This window comes from Gorilla gorilla, chromosome 23, assembly GCF_029281585.2.
Source record: "Gorilla gorilla gorilla isolate KB3781 chromosome 23, NHGRI_mGorGor1-v2.1_pri, whole genome shotgun sequence".
NCBI lineage: Eukaryota > Metazoa > Chordata > Mammalia > Primates > Hominidae > Gorilla > Gorilla gorilla.
This window is the reverse complement of record NC_086018.1, coordinates 20,056,817-20,071,982: the sequence shown is the minus strand read 5'-3', so window position 1 is coordinate 20,071,982 and position 15,166 is coordinate 20,056,817. Positions and strand designations below refer to the sequence as shown.

Genomic DNA, 15,166 nt, shown 5'->3' with positions numbered 1-15,166 from the left:
TCCAACCTTGGCCTCCCAAAGTGCTGGGATTACAGGGGTGAGCCACCACACCCAGCTTCCTGAGACAGCTTTTATCTCAGCCATGTAAGCATGAGCCCTTCCCTTTCATACTCTCAGGGTTTTACTTTGGGTCAACAAAAAGTGAGTTTATTTTGGTATGTGCAACTTTCAAACACCCATCGCCATAAAAGAAAGGACCAGCCTTGGCCAGGCACAGTGGCTGATGCCTGTAATCCCAGCACTTTGGGAGGCCGAGGTGGGCGGATCATGAGGTCAGGAGATCAAGACCATCCTGGCTAACACGGTGAAACCCTGTCTCTATTAAAAACAAAAAAATTAGCCAGGCATGGTAGCGGACACCTGTAGTCCCAGCTACTTGGGAGGCTGAGGCGAGAGAATGGCATGAACACGGGAGGCGGAGCTTGCAGTGAGCCAAGATCGCGCCGCTGCACTCCAGCCTGGGCAAGAGCGAGACTCCGTCTCAAATAAATAAATAAATAAATAAAGGACCAGCCTCGACTGACAGTCAGCACTCCGCAGGCATCCTCCACAATCCTCTCTCCTCTCTGCCTCTTGCCCTGCAACCTGGCCATGCCATGATTCCTCCCTACCTGTCCTCCTCTGTGGACTTCATGACCACGCTCTGTCCTATGAGGCTGGACCAGGGTCATGCTCACTCACTTCTCTCCCCTCCCTGACATTTGTTCCACTCCCCAACTTGTTCTCCACGCATCGATCTCAATGGAGCAACAGCAATCAGATGATGAAAATAAATAATGGTGGCCAGTCTTCAAATGGATCCCCTTTTCAATCCCGCACTATCCATCTGCTGCCTTCTCATCAGGCCTCTGCCCCAGTTTCTTTCCCTTCTCAAACTGGACAAGCACCGTACTCCGTGAAGATGTGTGCAGCCTGTTCCCATGCCCTGAACACCAACCCTTCAAGCTCCTCTGGCTGCTCCCTGCTCAGGTCTCAGAAAAGGAGACCTGGGCAACCCTCCCAGGGAGCCTCCCGCCTGTGTAACTTTCAGTACCAGCCTGTTTGCTTTCTTGAGATAATTAGCTACAACGGCCACTTTAAAACAATGGTCTTCTTATTTTGTTTTTTGTTTTCACCCTAAACTTTATAAAGTCAGAAATCGTAAGTCCTTGAGCATCCACAGCCACTCAAGGACGAACCTTTGCTGAATGCCTCAAGCAGAGAGGGGGAGGCTGAGTCTCTATTTCCAAGGTGAAAACACGACGGTTTTTATGAGCCCTGTTTTATGCGACAATCCCAGGTCGAATCTGGATCAATGCAATGACTTCCTTTGTATGGACCCATGTTTTGTTCGTGCATTCATCTGTGCAGCTGGGAACCCGCAGCTCTGTTCACTGGCATGGGGATGCGTCGGGGAATGGCAGGGCAGAGCCACAAAAAGACAGCCAGCCTCACCACGCGGCCTGTTGCTCTTAGCCACCATGCCCATCATAGCCTGTGGCAGGAGAGGTTGGGGTCTCCCCACGACCCCTTTCAGGAAAACAGAGTTTGTGGAGGCTGAGTACTTCCCAGACCTGACTGATAAAACAATTCAAAAGACTCAAAGAGATTCCTCGCCTGACCCGTCCCTTGAAGGGCCTTGAACACGGGGACCTTCCGTTTGGCTCCTAGCCCGTCCCTCTCCCCTCACCAGGAAAGGCTCCTCCCCATCTCTGCAGAAGCCTGACCATCCCCCTAGAGGGCCTGGGAGGAAGTGGGTTTTGCATACAGTCCCTGTTGACTCTAGTGCCCCCTGCTGGCCCCAGACGCGAGATTCCGGCGAGACTTCAGAGTACAGCTCCCCCGCAGCCAGAAGCCGGGCCTGCAGCGCCTCAGCACTGCTCCGGGACACCCCACCCGCTTCCCAGGCGTGACGTGTCAACAGGTCTGTATTGGCGACAAAAGGAGCAGCCCTGAATGTAGGGAAAGCAGGGCGGAGTCCTTTGCAGGCTCGGGGGAGGGGAGGGGCGTGAATGCGTGGATTTCTGTGGAGAGTGGAAACACGGGGAGTCGAGGGGAGCATGCGCGGGCCTCAGAAAGTTCTGGGAAACCGACTCCCGGGAGCAGGAAGGAACGCGCGCTCCAGAGAGTAAGTTAATTGAATCCCGGGGGGCGGTCTCTTCAGCCCGGGGGGTTACAGAAGTAGGTAAATCCAGAGATTACCCAGCCAAGGGCAGGGGCATCTTTTCTAGACATGCGGGGCGGGGTGGGGCGAGAACTTGAGCTCAGGGGACCCTGGAACCAGCCCCTGCACCCCGCATCCCACTGAAGAAAAGGGAGGTCGCCAGAAGCACAGACCCAGGACAGAGTCCAGACTTGGAGGTCTCCGTGATCCCAGAACACCCCATCCCACACTCCCAGTCAGCCCCCCGCCTCCCCACTGCCTCTCCATTCGCCCACCGCACCCCCTTTTTCCACCCTGCCCCCACCCTACTGTCTGGTGGGAAAGGCCGCAGCCATCACTTATTCACCCATCCCCACCCCTCCTCCATCCCTCACCCCCCACCTTCTGACTTTCTTCCCACATCCCCACCCCTCCCCCACTCTCTGCCTCTTTCCCCTCCCCCTCCCCAACCCTTTGTTTCTCTTATACATCCCCACCCCTCCCCCAACCTCTGTCTTCTCTCATCCCCACCCCCACCCTGTTTCCCTTCCCCCATTCTCGCCCTGGCCCGCCTTCTGTCTCCCTTCTGCCATCCCCACCCCTCCCCCGCCTTTTGTCTCCCTTCCCCCATCCCCACCCCTCCCCCGCCTTCTGTCTACCTTCCGCCATCCTCACCCCTCCCCCACCCTGTCTCCCTTCCCCCACCCCACCCCTCCCCCACCCTCTGTCTCCGTTCCTAATCCCCACACCTCCACCACTCTTTGTTTCCCTTCCCCCATCCCGACCCCCCACCCTGTGTTCCTTCCTCCATCCCCCCCACCACTGTCTTTCTTCTCGGTTCCCCACCCTGTCTCCCTTCCCGCATGCCCACCCCTCCCCCACACTGTATCTTTCCCCCATGCCCACCCCTCCCCCACCCTGTCTCCCTTCCCCCCATGCCCACCCCTCCCCCACCCTGTCTCCCTTCCCCCCATGCCCACCCCTCCCCCACCCTGTCTCCCTTCCCCCATGCCCACCCCTCCCCTACCCTGTCTCCCTTCCCCCATGCCCACCCCTCCCCTACCCTGTCTCCCTTCCCCCATGCCCACCCCTCCCCTACCCTGTCTCCCTTCCCCCATGCCCACCCCTCCCCTACCCTGTCTCCCTTCCCCCATTCCTAACCCTCCTCCCGCCCCCTCCTTCCCCACCCCCATCTCCCCTCCTTCCCCACCCCCATCTCCCCTCCTTCCCCACCCCATCTCCTCCCCACCCCCAGCCTCCTCTGCTCTCCAACCTCCTCTCCCCTTTTCCCCTCCTCCTGCTCCCTTCTCCTCTGCCCCTCCCCCCACTGCCCCTCCTCCTCCCAGTCTTTGAAAACAAGCCCCTCTCGACTCTCTGGGCGACCTCACTGGATCTCGTGAGATTTTGCCCTGGAAGGACTGAGAAACGGGGATTGGTCAGACCAGGCTGCTCAGCCCCCCGGCCCCCACCCCCCCGCCCCACGCAGCGGCTAGGGCGCTTAGCTGAGCCATTGTCTCGTTCTTTCCTTCCAGCAACTTCGTGGTGTGGTGAACTCTGAGGAAAAACGTAAGTTCGAGCCCTGATTCCTCCGCTTCCCCGCAGGGTGACCTTGGGCTTGTGCCCCCGGCACCACCCCTGTCCCGGGTCCCTGTTTTCTCTCTGGAAATGGGTTGAAGACCAAAGAAAATAATGTGCGCCACTTGGGTCACCCCGGGCCGCCTGCCCCGGAAAATTGGCCCCAGTTGAGGAGTTGTGGCTGTAAGGATGCCTTGAACCGAGGCGGCGGTGCTCGTGGTTGGAGCTCTCCAGGGTGGGTGCGCATTTGTAATGCGGTGGATGCTCTGGGACTTGGCCCCTCTGAAGGTGCTGGGGGTTGGGGACGGCCCAGGCAGTGGCGTAGGCGTCCTAGGAAGGCGGGAGCAGAGGCAGAAATGTCGCTGCAAGACCGTAGTCAGGGTCCTTGAACACAGGGGTCACTTGTGACCAACCACATGGTCTGTTGTTCCTCCTGCCCCCTGGTTCAGCCCAGGAAACACTGGTGCTCAGGTTTGGAGCCAGAGATTTGCGCTGAAAGGGCGGGATTGAGTCGCTAGTTGTCAGTTTCCTCAGCAGTATTTGCGGAGGTTTCCACAGGAGGCCGTTGCTTCGTAAATATTATACGTGTATTCTTCTTTTTGGAGCATTTTGATTATTACTCTCAGACGTGCGTGGAAACAAGTGACTGAGACCTAGAAATCCAAGCTTGGAAGTCCTGAGGCCAGCCTAAGTCGCTTCAAAATGGAACGAAGGCGTTTGCGGGTAAGAAGGTCCCCTGAGCTGTCTGAGGTGCTCAGAGAAGCCCTGTTCCCCTCTGTCCTTGTCACTCGAGCCAGATGGGAGCTGCATCTTGAGGTCCCTCACAGTAGACGAAGAGGCAGGAGCCGCTTTTATTGTTTCTGGTCATTTCCACAAAAGAGCATTTCACTTCCCCTGCTGTCTTTGTATGAGAGTCAACCCTAGGGTCGGGCACGGTGGCTCATGCTTGTAATCCCAGCACTTTGGGAGGCTGAGGCGGGCGGATCACCAGGTCAGGAGATTGAGACCATTCCTGGCTAACACTGTGAAACCCCGCGTCTACTAAAAGTACAAAAAATTAGCCGGGCATGGTGGCATGCACCTGTAGTCCCAGCTACTCAAGTGGCTGAGGCAGGAGAATCGCTTGAACCCAGGAGGCGAAGGTTGCAGTAAGCCAAGATCATGCCACTGCACTCCAGCCTGGCGACAGAGAGAGACTCCGTCTCCAAAAATAAAAATTAACCCTAGGCCAGGCATGGTGGCTCATGCATGTAATCCCAATCCCAGTACTATGGGAGGCCGAGGTGGGCAGATCACCTGAGGTCAGGAGTTCGAGACTAGCCTGGCCAAAATGGTGAAATCCTGTCTTTACTAAAAATAGAAAAAAAATTAGCTGGGCGTGGTGGCCCACATCTGTAGTCCCAGCTACTCGGGAGGCTGAGACAGGAGCAGGAGAATCGCTTGAACCCAGGAGGTGGAGGTTGCCGTGAGCCAAGATGGTGCCAGTGCACTCTAGCCTGGGCAACAAGAGTGAAACTCCTCCTCCAAAAAAAAAAAAAAAAAAATCTTAATGCATTGTGGACCTTATTGCCAAAGGCACGATTACATTCAGAACCTTTCCCCGGGGTAATCAGACGCAAAAGCCCACACTTCCAGTGGTGTCAGAGAGTATGAGCTCAAGGAGGCTTTGATCTCACTGCCCCATGGGCTTGGGCCATTAGGGGTAAGTGTCGGTCCTGGGAAGTGAGCAACAAGATTGCACTGCCTCATCCTTGGGTGCCACCTGGGGAGATCAGGGAGAACATGCAACCTGGGTTGAAGCCGGGAGACTTGTGCTGTAACCAAAGGCTCAAGGACGGCACAGTGTGTTGGACTGTGGGACCGTGCTCGGGTGCTGTTGGTATCCACAAGCCTGTAATCCCAGCACTTTGGGAGGCTGAAATGGGTGGATCACTTGAGCCCAGGAGTTCAAGACCAGCCTGGGAAACACAGGAAGACCCTGTCTCTAAAAAAGAAAAAGAGGCTGGGCATGGTGGCTCACTCCTGTAATCTCAACACTTTGGGAGGCCTAGACAGGCAGATCACTTGAGGTCAGGAGTTTGAGACCAGCCTGGCCAACATGGTGAAACCCCGTCTCTACTAAAAATACAAAAATATAGCCGTGTGTGGGGGCGTGTGCCTGTAATCCTAGCTACTCGGGAGGCTGAGGCAGGAGAATCGTTTGAACCCAGGAGGCAGAGGTTGCAGTGAGCCAAGATTGCGCCACTGCACTCCAAAAAAAACACCTGAAGGACCTGGTGCAGATACTTCGGGGGTCCCCACTGGGATTCTATGACTAGAGAGGAGGGTGCAGACCACCCCCCTGATGAGCTCAGAGGCCACTCTGGCCTACGCAGCCCACAAGGACCATAAGAACCAGTAGACAGGACATGCAGAAATATCTCCCCAATTCATGCCTGGACCCTAGGAGTCATGCTGGGCCCCAGTCTTTTCACTCCTCCCTTATACTGGGAGGAAGGACAGCACCTTTGTGCAAATGTGCCCCTGGTGCTGCTTCCTCCAGTGCCACTGGACAAACTGGCAGTGTGAAGCTGGAAAGAGGAGTGTCACTGCCTCACAGGGAGATTGCACAGCTCAGAGATTACACAACTCACACTTGATCGCGGTTCCTCCTCCTCCCTTGGATCTCCTGGAAGCGGGGATCCCATAGAAGCTTCCCTAACTGTTGGACTTACTCAGTTTTCCTCTTTTTCCATGGTTTATGTGAAGCTTATCAGCCCTTTCTAACACTTAGATTGTTCGATAGGGAGGGAAATGAAACTTTTTCTAAACTCCTCACATAAGGGCTACCAATTCCTGCTTGCCTGGAGCTGAGCAGGTTCTTCCCCAGACAGAGTCAAGGACTTACAAGACTAAAAATGAAAATGACAGTGAACTTTAGATTCTCTGTGAAGGCTATTTGAGGTAATGAATGAGAGCTGCTGTGGCCTTTGCTGTGCCCAGTAGGTGCTTGATAATTAGGGACATTGACAATGACCTTTATTACTAATCTCAGTCTCCCGCAGCTGATGAGTGAAGATGATTGCCTGGGAATTAAAGGAAATGTAGAACAAATTGTAGTTTAACCCAGTTTTCACAAAGGCCATTAGGTATTGAGGGTGAAAAGTAGGAGAAAGTCTCCAGAGAGAGAACCAAAATGGAAAACATCCTTCAATGAACTACAGCCTCCTTACGCAGGCCACAGTAAACAAAGCCAGGCCCCAAGACATTCCAGCTGGACACTTGCCAGTAGAATATAAGAATTGTGGGGACTTCACAGTGCATGAGGCAGAGAATGGCCTGGAGAATTCTTTGGGTGGAGAGGTTCCAAAACTTCAAAAGCACCAGTGGGTGATCAGGCCCAGGATAGGAATCATCCCTAAGCAGATCCTTAAATGCCAAATGTAACTTCAATTTTTGTGACGGAAAATATATTCGTGCACTGTGCCTAGCATGGAAATAGAGAAAAACTGAGTCTAATTGATAGGCCTGATTGCATCTTGCAGACCAGAATCTCTGTACCTGAGCAGCTTAGGGGCAAGAAAGAACAGCTGTTTTCTTGAAGTGTGGAAACATTAGTAATACTTAGGAAGGGGCAAGAAAGAACAGCTGTTTTCTTGAAGTGTGGAAACATTAGTAATACTTAGGAAGGGGCTGGCCATTGGAGATTATGTTTGTGGTAAAGGCCTGACCTGCTGCTTGTGAACAGCCCCAGTGTGGAAGAGGACACCTAACCATAAAGAGAAGGTCTTCTGACAACTTCCTTAATTGCAGGGATGTGTGCTTTCGGCCCTTGTTTATTTCTTTCCTGGCTCCAAGATTCCTAAGAAACCACAAGGTCTTTCAGACTTGAAAATGTTGCTGTCCTAGGTTTGGTCACCAATATTACTCTCTATCCCACCTCTCCAGCCCACATTCCTAGATTTAATCTTGTCAAGGCTGTTTGCCAAGAGGATCCTGACTTTCTGGGAGAAAACACCCTTTCCCTCTAGGGAGGGAGGAAGATTGAACTCCCTCCCTGCCTCAGTGATTACCTTGGCTTTACTGGAACTATCTTTCATCTTCCTTAGCCATTCCCCTTTTTAATCTCTCTACTTCATCCAGGCCAAAGTCTTTCAATTCCGCCCCCAAAAAACCTATCTGTCTTTGTGGTAATCCACTCAGTCCCATTACAAATGCCCAGCCTTACTTCTGACTAACTCATAATTGTAGTGTAATTTTGACCCACCTTCCTTCAGGACAGCCTTGACTTTCAAAGTCTGGAAGACCAGCCACCCCTCTGTTGTTCCTCCCTTTCTCCCTGGATAGGCATGTGATTTGCTGTGTTAGGGAACATGGGGTATAAGTGACAATTTGATACTTGGGGATTGTTTGGGAGTGGGGAGGGGTGATGTCATGATGCTCTTCATAAAGCTATCTTAACTGGAATATTTGGGTAATTTTGATGTGGCCGAAAATTCCCCTAACAGTTATACTCTCTGGGTGGTTTTGTTCACTTTTTCTTTCCTTTTTGTAAACGGACATCCCATTCAATCAGCTGAACCTGAAGTAAGTAAAAAACCCCATCAGGATTCACTGGCTGGAGATCCAGGAATGTAATTAGATTTGGCTCTTCCATTGGCAGCGTGGAGTTGAAAGGGGAGGTATGCCCAGAAAGGCCTGTAATAGCTTCAGAGGGGCCAGAGGAGGGACCCAGAGGCCTTGGAGTCAATGTTGTGGTCTTCCCAGAGGTCTGGGCAGATGGCTTCTGCACCACAGCTGGGTCTGGTGAGTCGGGAGCCTCAGGCTATGGCCACTGCCTTCTTCTACTGTCACCTCAGGGTCTCCACGGGCCATGAGGGCCAATGCTGCTTAGATGGTTTTCCTTTTTCTTTCCTTACAAAGGAACAGGCTTTGTTCTTGTCTCTAAATGTAGTTTTGCCTTAATCCCAAACATTTTTCTTTGGTTATTGGATTGATTTCTTAATTGATACACAATAATTATACATATTTATAGGGTACATGTGAAATTTTAGTTTATGCATATATAGTGTGTAATGATCAAATTATGGTAATTAGTATAACCATTACCTGGAACATTTATTATTTATATTGAATCCCAAACATTTTGATTTCTGCCATTTTGTATATGTTAAAAATAATTTTTTAAACGGCTTTTTTTTTTTGGAAAATAAAAGACATCTACTTTGAATTTTACTTTATTACAATTTAAATAGTATGTGGCAAGCAATTATAATTTGCATCATTTATGATTTTTTAAATCAGTGATTTACTAGTTAGGCTTTTTTTTTAAAAGGTTAAAAAATATTCCATTTTAACTAAAAGGTTAAAAAATATTCCATAGATTTTTTTCTTTTTCTTTTCAGATGCTTTGGAATTAAAGACATTTTCTTTCTTTTTTTTTTTTTTTTTTTTTTTTAATAGAGACGAGGTCTCCTTATGTTGCCCAGGCTGGTCTTGAACTCCTGGGCTCAAGCCATTCTCCCACCTTGGCCTCCCAAAAGGCTGGGATTACAGACATGAGCCACTGTGCTGGAGGGTGGAGGCTTTTTCAAGATACCTAGTATACAAGATGGTAACTGTAGTTAATAATGTATTGTATACATGAAAATTGCTAAGAGTATATTTCAAGTGTTCTCACCACACATATGTGAGATCATACGTATGTTAATTAGCTTAAGGTACCTATTCTACAATGTATACATATTTCAGAGCATCATATTGTACACCATAAATATACACAATTTTTATTTCTCCATTTTAAAACTAATGTTTTGGGGGAAAAGAACCAGGCTTTGTTTTACTGTGAAGTGTTTGCTCCGCTGATTTCCATGTCAAAGTAGTAACTCTTAATATACGTAAAAGAGACGCACTTAAAATACATGTCTCAGAATGTGTTTTTTTTTATTCTACTTCCAATTGCTGTGTAATACTGTTGTGCTGCTTCTGTAGTTTCTCATTTAAAATTTTTTAGTGAAACATAATGGCATCCATTGTGCATTGTGTGTGTGTTCCTCATCTTTCCCATCTGGCTTATTTGTTGGAGCAGAGAAGGATGCTGTCCTGGGCTATGTGACACTCCCATTTGAATTGCCTTTGAGTGATCATCAGAAACTTTTTCCCAAAATGAGCAGGGTCAGCCCTCAGGCTCCTTAGTTCTCACTTCCCAGGGGGACTAGAATTAAATAGTGGGTAGATACAGGATGGTGCCAGTGGCCGTCCTGTCCCCTCCTCTATACTTGATGAGATGTTCATCCTGGTGCCGGCAGAGCTGTGGCTTTGTGGCCACCGAGTGCAGAGTGGAATCGGGGTAAACTGAGAACTCCCCTGCTGTTGCTAGCACAGTGACTTTGGCCCTAAGTTGGTCCCTCAGAAGGGTGAGGAAAAGATAGAGTTGCTTATGCTTGGGCTGAAAGGGATGCCTTGTTCCCTATATGTTTCCTCAGGGTTCCATTCAGAGCCGATATATCAGCATGAGCGTGTGGACAAGCCCACGGAGACTTGTGGAGCTGGCAGGGCAGAGCCTGCTGAAGGATGAGGCCCTGGCCATCGCCGCCCTGGAGTTGCTGCCCAGGGAGCTCTTCCCGCCACTCTTCATGGCAGCCTTTGACGGGAGACACAGCCAGACCCTGAAGGCAATGGTGCAGGCCTGGCCCTTCACCTGCCTCCCTCTGGGAGTGCTGATGAAGGGAAAACAGCTTCACCTGGAGACCTTCAAAGCTATGCTTGATGGACTTGATGTGCTTCTTGCCCAGGAGGTTCGCCCCAGGTAAGGGTGACCTAGTAGCTTGGTGTGGGGCCCTGGGAACCTGAGCAGGATGCAGCTGGGGTCAGGGAGCATGGAGCGCCTAAGGCTGGGCCAGAGGCTCTGATGGTGCCAGCAAGGAAGTTCAGGGAGGCCTTGGGGCTACTGCAGGGGTCACTCTTGGAATGGGCTTCTGAACATGGGGCACTGATTAAAATCAGAGGTGTCTGAAGGAACACACACCTGCTTCCTCCTGGTGGGGTGGGAATTGGGGACCAGGAAGGATCCCAGGATCCTAGTGGGAAAGGGAGCAGCTGATGCCTGAAGGACGGAGTAAAAGTGCAGATCTAAGGTGGATGTCTGTTTGGTTCTTACCTACATTATGAGACTCATGGTCTTATTTTGAGTTGATCTTAAAGCATCATCTCAGCTAATTACCTGTTTTTCCCTACAGGAGGTGGAAACTTCAAGTGCTGGATTTACGGAAGAACTCTCATCAGGACTTCTGGACTGTATGGTCTGGAAACAGGGCCAGTCTGTACTCATTTCCAGAGCCAGAAGCAGCTCAGCCCATGACAAAGAAGCGAAAAGTAGATGGTTTGAGCACAGAGGCAGAGCAGCCCTTCATTCCAGTAGAGGTGCTCGTAGACCTGTTCCTCAAGGAAGGTGCCTGTGATGAATTGTTCTCCTACCTCATTGAGAAAGTGAAGCGAAAGAAAAATGTACTACACCTGTGCTGTAAGAAGCTGAAGATTTTTGCAATGCCCATGCAGGATATCAAGATGATCCTGAAAATGGTGCAGCTGGACTCTATTGAAGATTTGGAAGTGACTTGTACCTGGAAGCTACCCACCTTGGCGAAATTTTCTCCTTACCTGGGCCAGATGATTAATCTGCGTAGACTCCTCCTCTCCCACATCCATGCGTCTTCCTACATTTCCCCGGAGAAGGAAGAGCAGTATATCGCCCAGTTCACCTCTCAGTTCCTCAGTCTGCAGTGCCTGCAGGCTCTCTATGTGGACTCTTTATTTTTCCTTAGAGGCCGCCTGGATCAGTTGCTCAGGTGAGAGATGGTGAGGTTTCTCTGCAGACCAGAGCAAGCCCTTCCTTATTGCAGTAAACAATAAAGGATATCTTGTATGTGCCAGCCACCAATAATGCAAGAATGAGCAAGTCACTACCAGTTAACACGTCTTGTTCACCACTGTCCCCAAGCATGGTATCACATAACTACTACTCATAAGGGTTAGAGGTATACATTAGGATAGATGCTATTAACAGTGACTCCTTGTTAGAAAACTCTGTAATGGGAGGTTGGGGCCTGGCAAGGGTGGCTTTAGGCATTCTTCCTTAGGAAGTGATGCCTAAGATGATCAAAAATAAGCAAGGAGGGCATTGAAGAAGGGAAAGCCCATCAAAGGTGAGATTTGAAATTGTAAGCTGTGCGCTCACCAGCTTCTCAACATGAGCTGCTCCCTCTAAACCTGCCTCAAATTTCCTGTCTGTAAAGGGTGATTTAGAATTCCAGTTAAGGTAATAGGTGGGAAATGCAGGATTCTGGAGATGTGGGAGAAGCAACAAGAGAGGAATTGCAAAAATTGATAGGTGGTTTGCTGATGATACAGTGACCTAAAGTAGCCCTGCAGCCTGGGAACCCCCTTTGGATGTTGCTGACCTTGCCCCAGTTTGTCCACTGTGAATACTCCCTAGTAGCTTCATCAGGCACAGAGATAGAGGTGACTGGGGCCCAGGCAGTGGCAGAAGGAAGCCCGAGTTGAAAGAAAGTATTTTCAGTTGTATCTTCAAATACTAAAATTCACTGATGCCTTTCCTTGCTTGAGACATCAAATCAGGCTCTCAATTCAATTCATGCTCACACCACCTAAGAGGTCTGTGTTGGACCCTGCCTCACAGATCAGCCAAGGGAGTGTTTGAGATCTTTGTTTACTTGACCCACTTACACCAAATGATGGAGAAAGGACTAAACCTAAACTTGTACTCCTTGAATGCTCCTTTACAGCATGGCATCCTGGCGGTTAACTATCATCAGGAAGACTTTGGGTTTTGGTGAAATGGGCCTCTCTCCAGTCTCCCCACCCCACTACCACCATTCCCCAGCTCTAACTGCTTTGTCTATTTGCAGGCACGTGATGAACCCCTTGGAAACCCTCTCAATAACTAACTGCCGGCTTTCGGAAGGGGATGTGATGCATCTGTCCCAGAGTCCCAGCGTCAGTCAGCTAAGTGTCCTGAGTCTAAGTGGGGTCGTGCTGACCGATGTAAGTCCCGAGCCCCTCCAAGCTCTGTTGGAGAGAGCCTCTGCCACCCTCCAGGACCTGGTCTTTGATGAGTGTGGGATCACGGATGATCAGCTCCTTGTCCTCCTGCCTTCCCTGAGCCACTGCTCCCAGCTTACGACCTTAAGCTTCTGCGGGAATCCCATCTCCATATCTGCCCTGCAGAGTCTCCTGCAGCACCTCATTGGGCTGAGCAATCTGACCCATGTGCTGTATCCTGTCCCCCTGGAGAGTTATGAGAACGTCCGTGGTACCCTCCACCTGGAGAGGCTTGCCTATCTGCATGCCAGGCTCAGGGAGTTGCTGTGCGAGTTGGGGCGGCCCAGCATGGTCTGGCTTAGTGCCAACCCCTGTCCTCACTGTGGGGACAGAACCTTCTATGACCCGGAGCCCATCTTGTGCCCCTGTTTCATGCCTAACTAGCTGGGTGCACATATCATATGCTTCATTCTGCATACTTGGACACTGAAGCCAGGATGTGCATGCATCTTGAAGCAACAAAGCAGCCACAGTTTCAGACAAATGTTCAGTGTGAGTGAGGAAAAAATGTTCAGTGAGGAAAAAACATTCAGACAAATGTTCAGTGAGGAAAAAAAAGGGGAAGTTGGGGGTAGGCAGATGTTGACTTGAGGAGTTAATGTGATCTTTGGGGAGATACATCTTATAGAGTTAGAAATAGAATCTGAATTTCTGAAGGGAGATTCTGGCTTGGGAAGTACATGTAGGAGTTAATCCCTGTGTAGACTGTTGTAAAGAAACTGTTGAAAATAAAGAGAAGCAATGTGAAGCACCTGGTGTCTTGTAGTATATGAACCTGCTTTCCCAGTTAAACCTCAGGAAATCTCTAGTTGCTGATTAAATAAGACACTGCTCATCCATGGTACTTATACCTTTAGGCTGGACAAGGTCCCAACCCCCAGATCTCATGACACCATTCATCTCTTTGGGGCATCTGTTATCTCCTTGCTTATTTCTTTGGTGTTCAAAGGGTTAGAGCATGCAAGGTACATCCTCAGGGCCTGGAACATACTAAGGAAGGGGCTGGTAATGAACACCACTGAGTGAAGGGTTCTTCACAGGAGCCCTCACTACTAAACCCTTGAGACCCTGGACTCAGTTCTCCCTGTTTTCCAGTGGACTCATAAGCCTCCATCCCTGGCCTGTGGCTGTGCCAGTATTGGGCTTGACTGTGCATGAGTCAGACCTCCCGTACTGGAAGGGGATGTCTAGTACTGCACTTGAAGTGGAGCCTCTGGGCCTCACCAACCCATCCCACCAGGTCCAACCCCTTTCTGAATTTGTGACCCGTTAAAAACATTTTAATTCCTTTTGGCAAAACACTAAGATCATATTTATTTAGTATTTGCACCCACATTAAAAATAGGACGACATCTTGTGGTCGTATCAGTGAGAAAATTACTTCTGCAACATAAGAGTCCCCCCATCAATGAGGTGGTAAACTGAATCTCAGCCAGTGAGATGCCTTGGATTTGGGGTCCCAAGAGTGAACAAACTCATGGCAAGTGCTAGGGAGCACTTCAGGGGAAGTAGATGAATGAATGTCAGATTTGGGAGTTGGGGGTAGGTGGAGGCCACCTTATAGAACAATCTATCCAAAAGGATGGGAGATATCATACTGTGCAGGTGAACTCTGCAATCCCTGGGCAGTCAGCCTACTTAGCTGCCACCGCTCCTATGCTAGTGTGTCCTGCCCTTAGGCTGCCTCATCTCCCTCACTGTACAGCTTCCCAAAGAAGCACCTGGGAAGAAGGTCACACACCAAGGCCCAGGGGCGGGCTCTATCTGCACGTAGCTGTGAGTGCCAGCACACCCAGTCCTGCCTGTTCTGAGGCCTCTGTCCTGGTGATAACCACTCATGAGGCTGCTGGCATTGCAGACTGTCAGCAATTTCCTGTCTTGCAACACACAGCAGCTGGGCCCTTCAACCTTTTTTCTTCTGTTCCCATCTTCAAGCCTCCTACCGTAAGCTCTATAAGAAATAGAAATTGGCTGGGTGCAGTGGCTCACACCTGTAATCCCAGCACTTTGGGAAGCCGAGGCAGGTGGATCACCTGAGGTCAGGAGTTCAAGACCAGCCTGGCCAACGTGGTGAAACCCTGTCTCTACTAAAAATACAAAAATTAGCCGGGCATGGTGGCGGGTGCCTGTATTTCCAGCTACTCAGGAGGCTGAGGCAGGGGAATCGCTTAAGCCCGGGAAGCAGAGGTTGCAGTGAGCCGAGATCACGCCACTGTACTCCAGCCTGGGTGACAGAGCAAGACTTCGTCTCAATAAAAAAAAAAAAAAGAAAAAGAGGCCCATCAGCTTGTGGGCACATTTTGCCATTTTTTAAAAGCTCTCCCTCTTTCTCTCTCTCTTTTTAGAGATAGGGTCCCACTCTGTCACCCA

At 50.3% G+C, this 15,166-nt stretch overlaps 1 protein-coding gene across 7 annotated transcripts; it reads left to right on the top strand.

Moving 5' to 3' along the window:
• The first annotated feature begins 1,703 nt into the window (after window positions 1–1,703).
• On the top strand, window positions 1,704–13,547 carry LOC129529599 (melanoma antigen preferentially expressed in tumors). Of its 7 annotated transcripts, none has more exons than XM_055375079.2 (6): window positions 1,704–1,903; window positions 3,655–3,688; window positions 4,324–4,420; window positions 10,162–10,484; window positions 10,915–11,523; window positions 12,604–13,547. In XM_055375079.2, exons 3-6 carry the CDS (start codon window positions 4,400–4,402, stop codon window positions 13,178–13,180), a joined length of 1,530 nt encoding a protein of 509 aa, XP_055231054.1. In that variant the 5' UTR covers window positions 1,704–1,903; window positions 3,655–3,688; window positions 4,324–4,399; the 3' UTR covers window positions 13,181–13,547. The 7 variants fall into 7 exon arrangements, with proteins under 7 accessions (XP_055231054.1, XP_055231056.1, XP_055231060.1 ...); XM_055375081.1 differs by having other exon boundaries at window positions 1,716–1,903; window positions 4,147–4,420; XM_055375085.1 differs by having other exon boundaries at window positions 1,735–2,107; window positions 4,147–4,420.
• The last annotated feature ends 1,619 nt before the right edge of the window (window positions 13,548–15,166 follow it).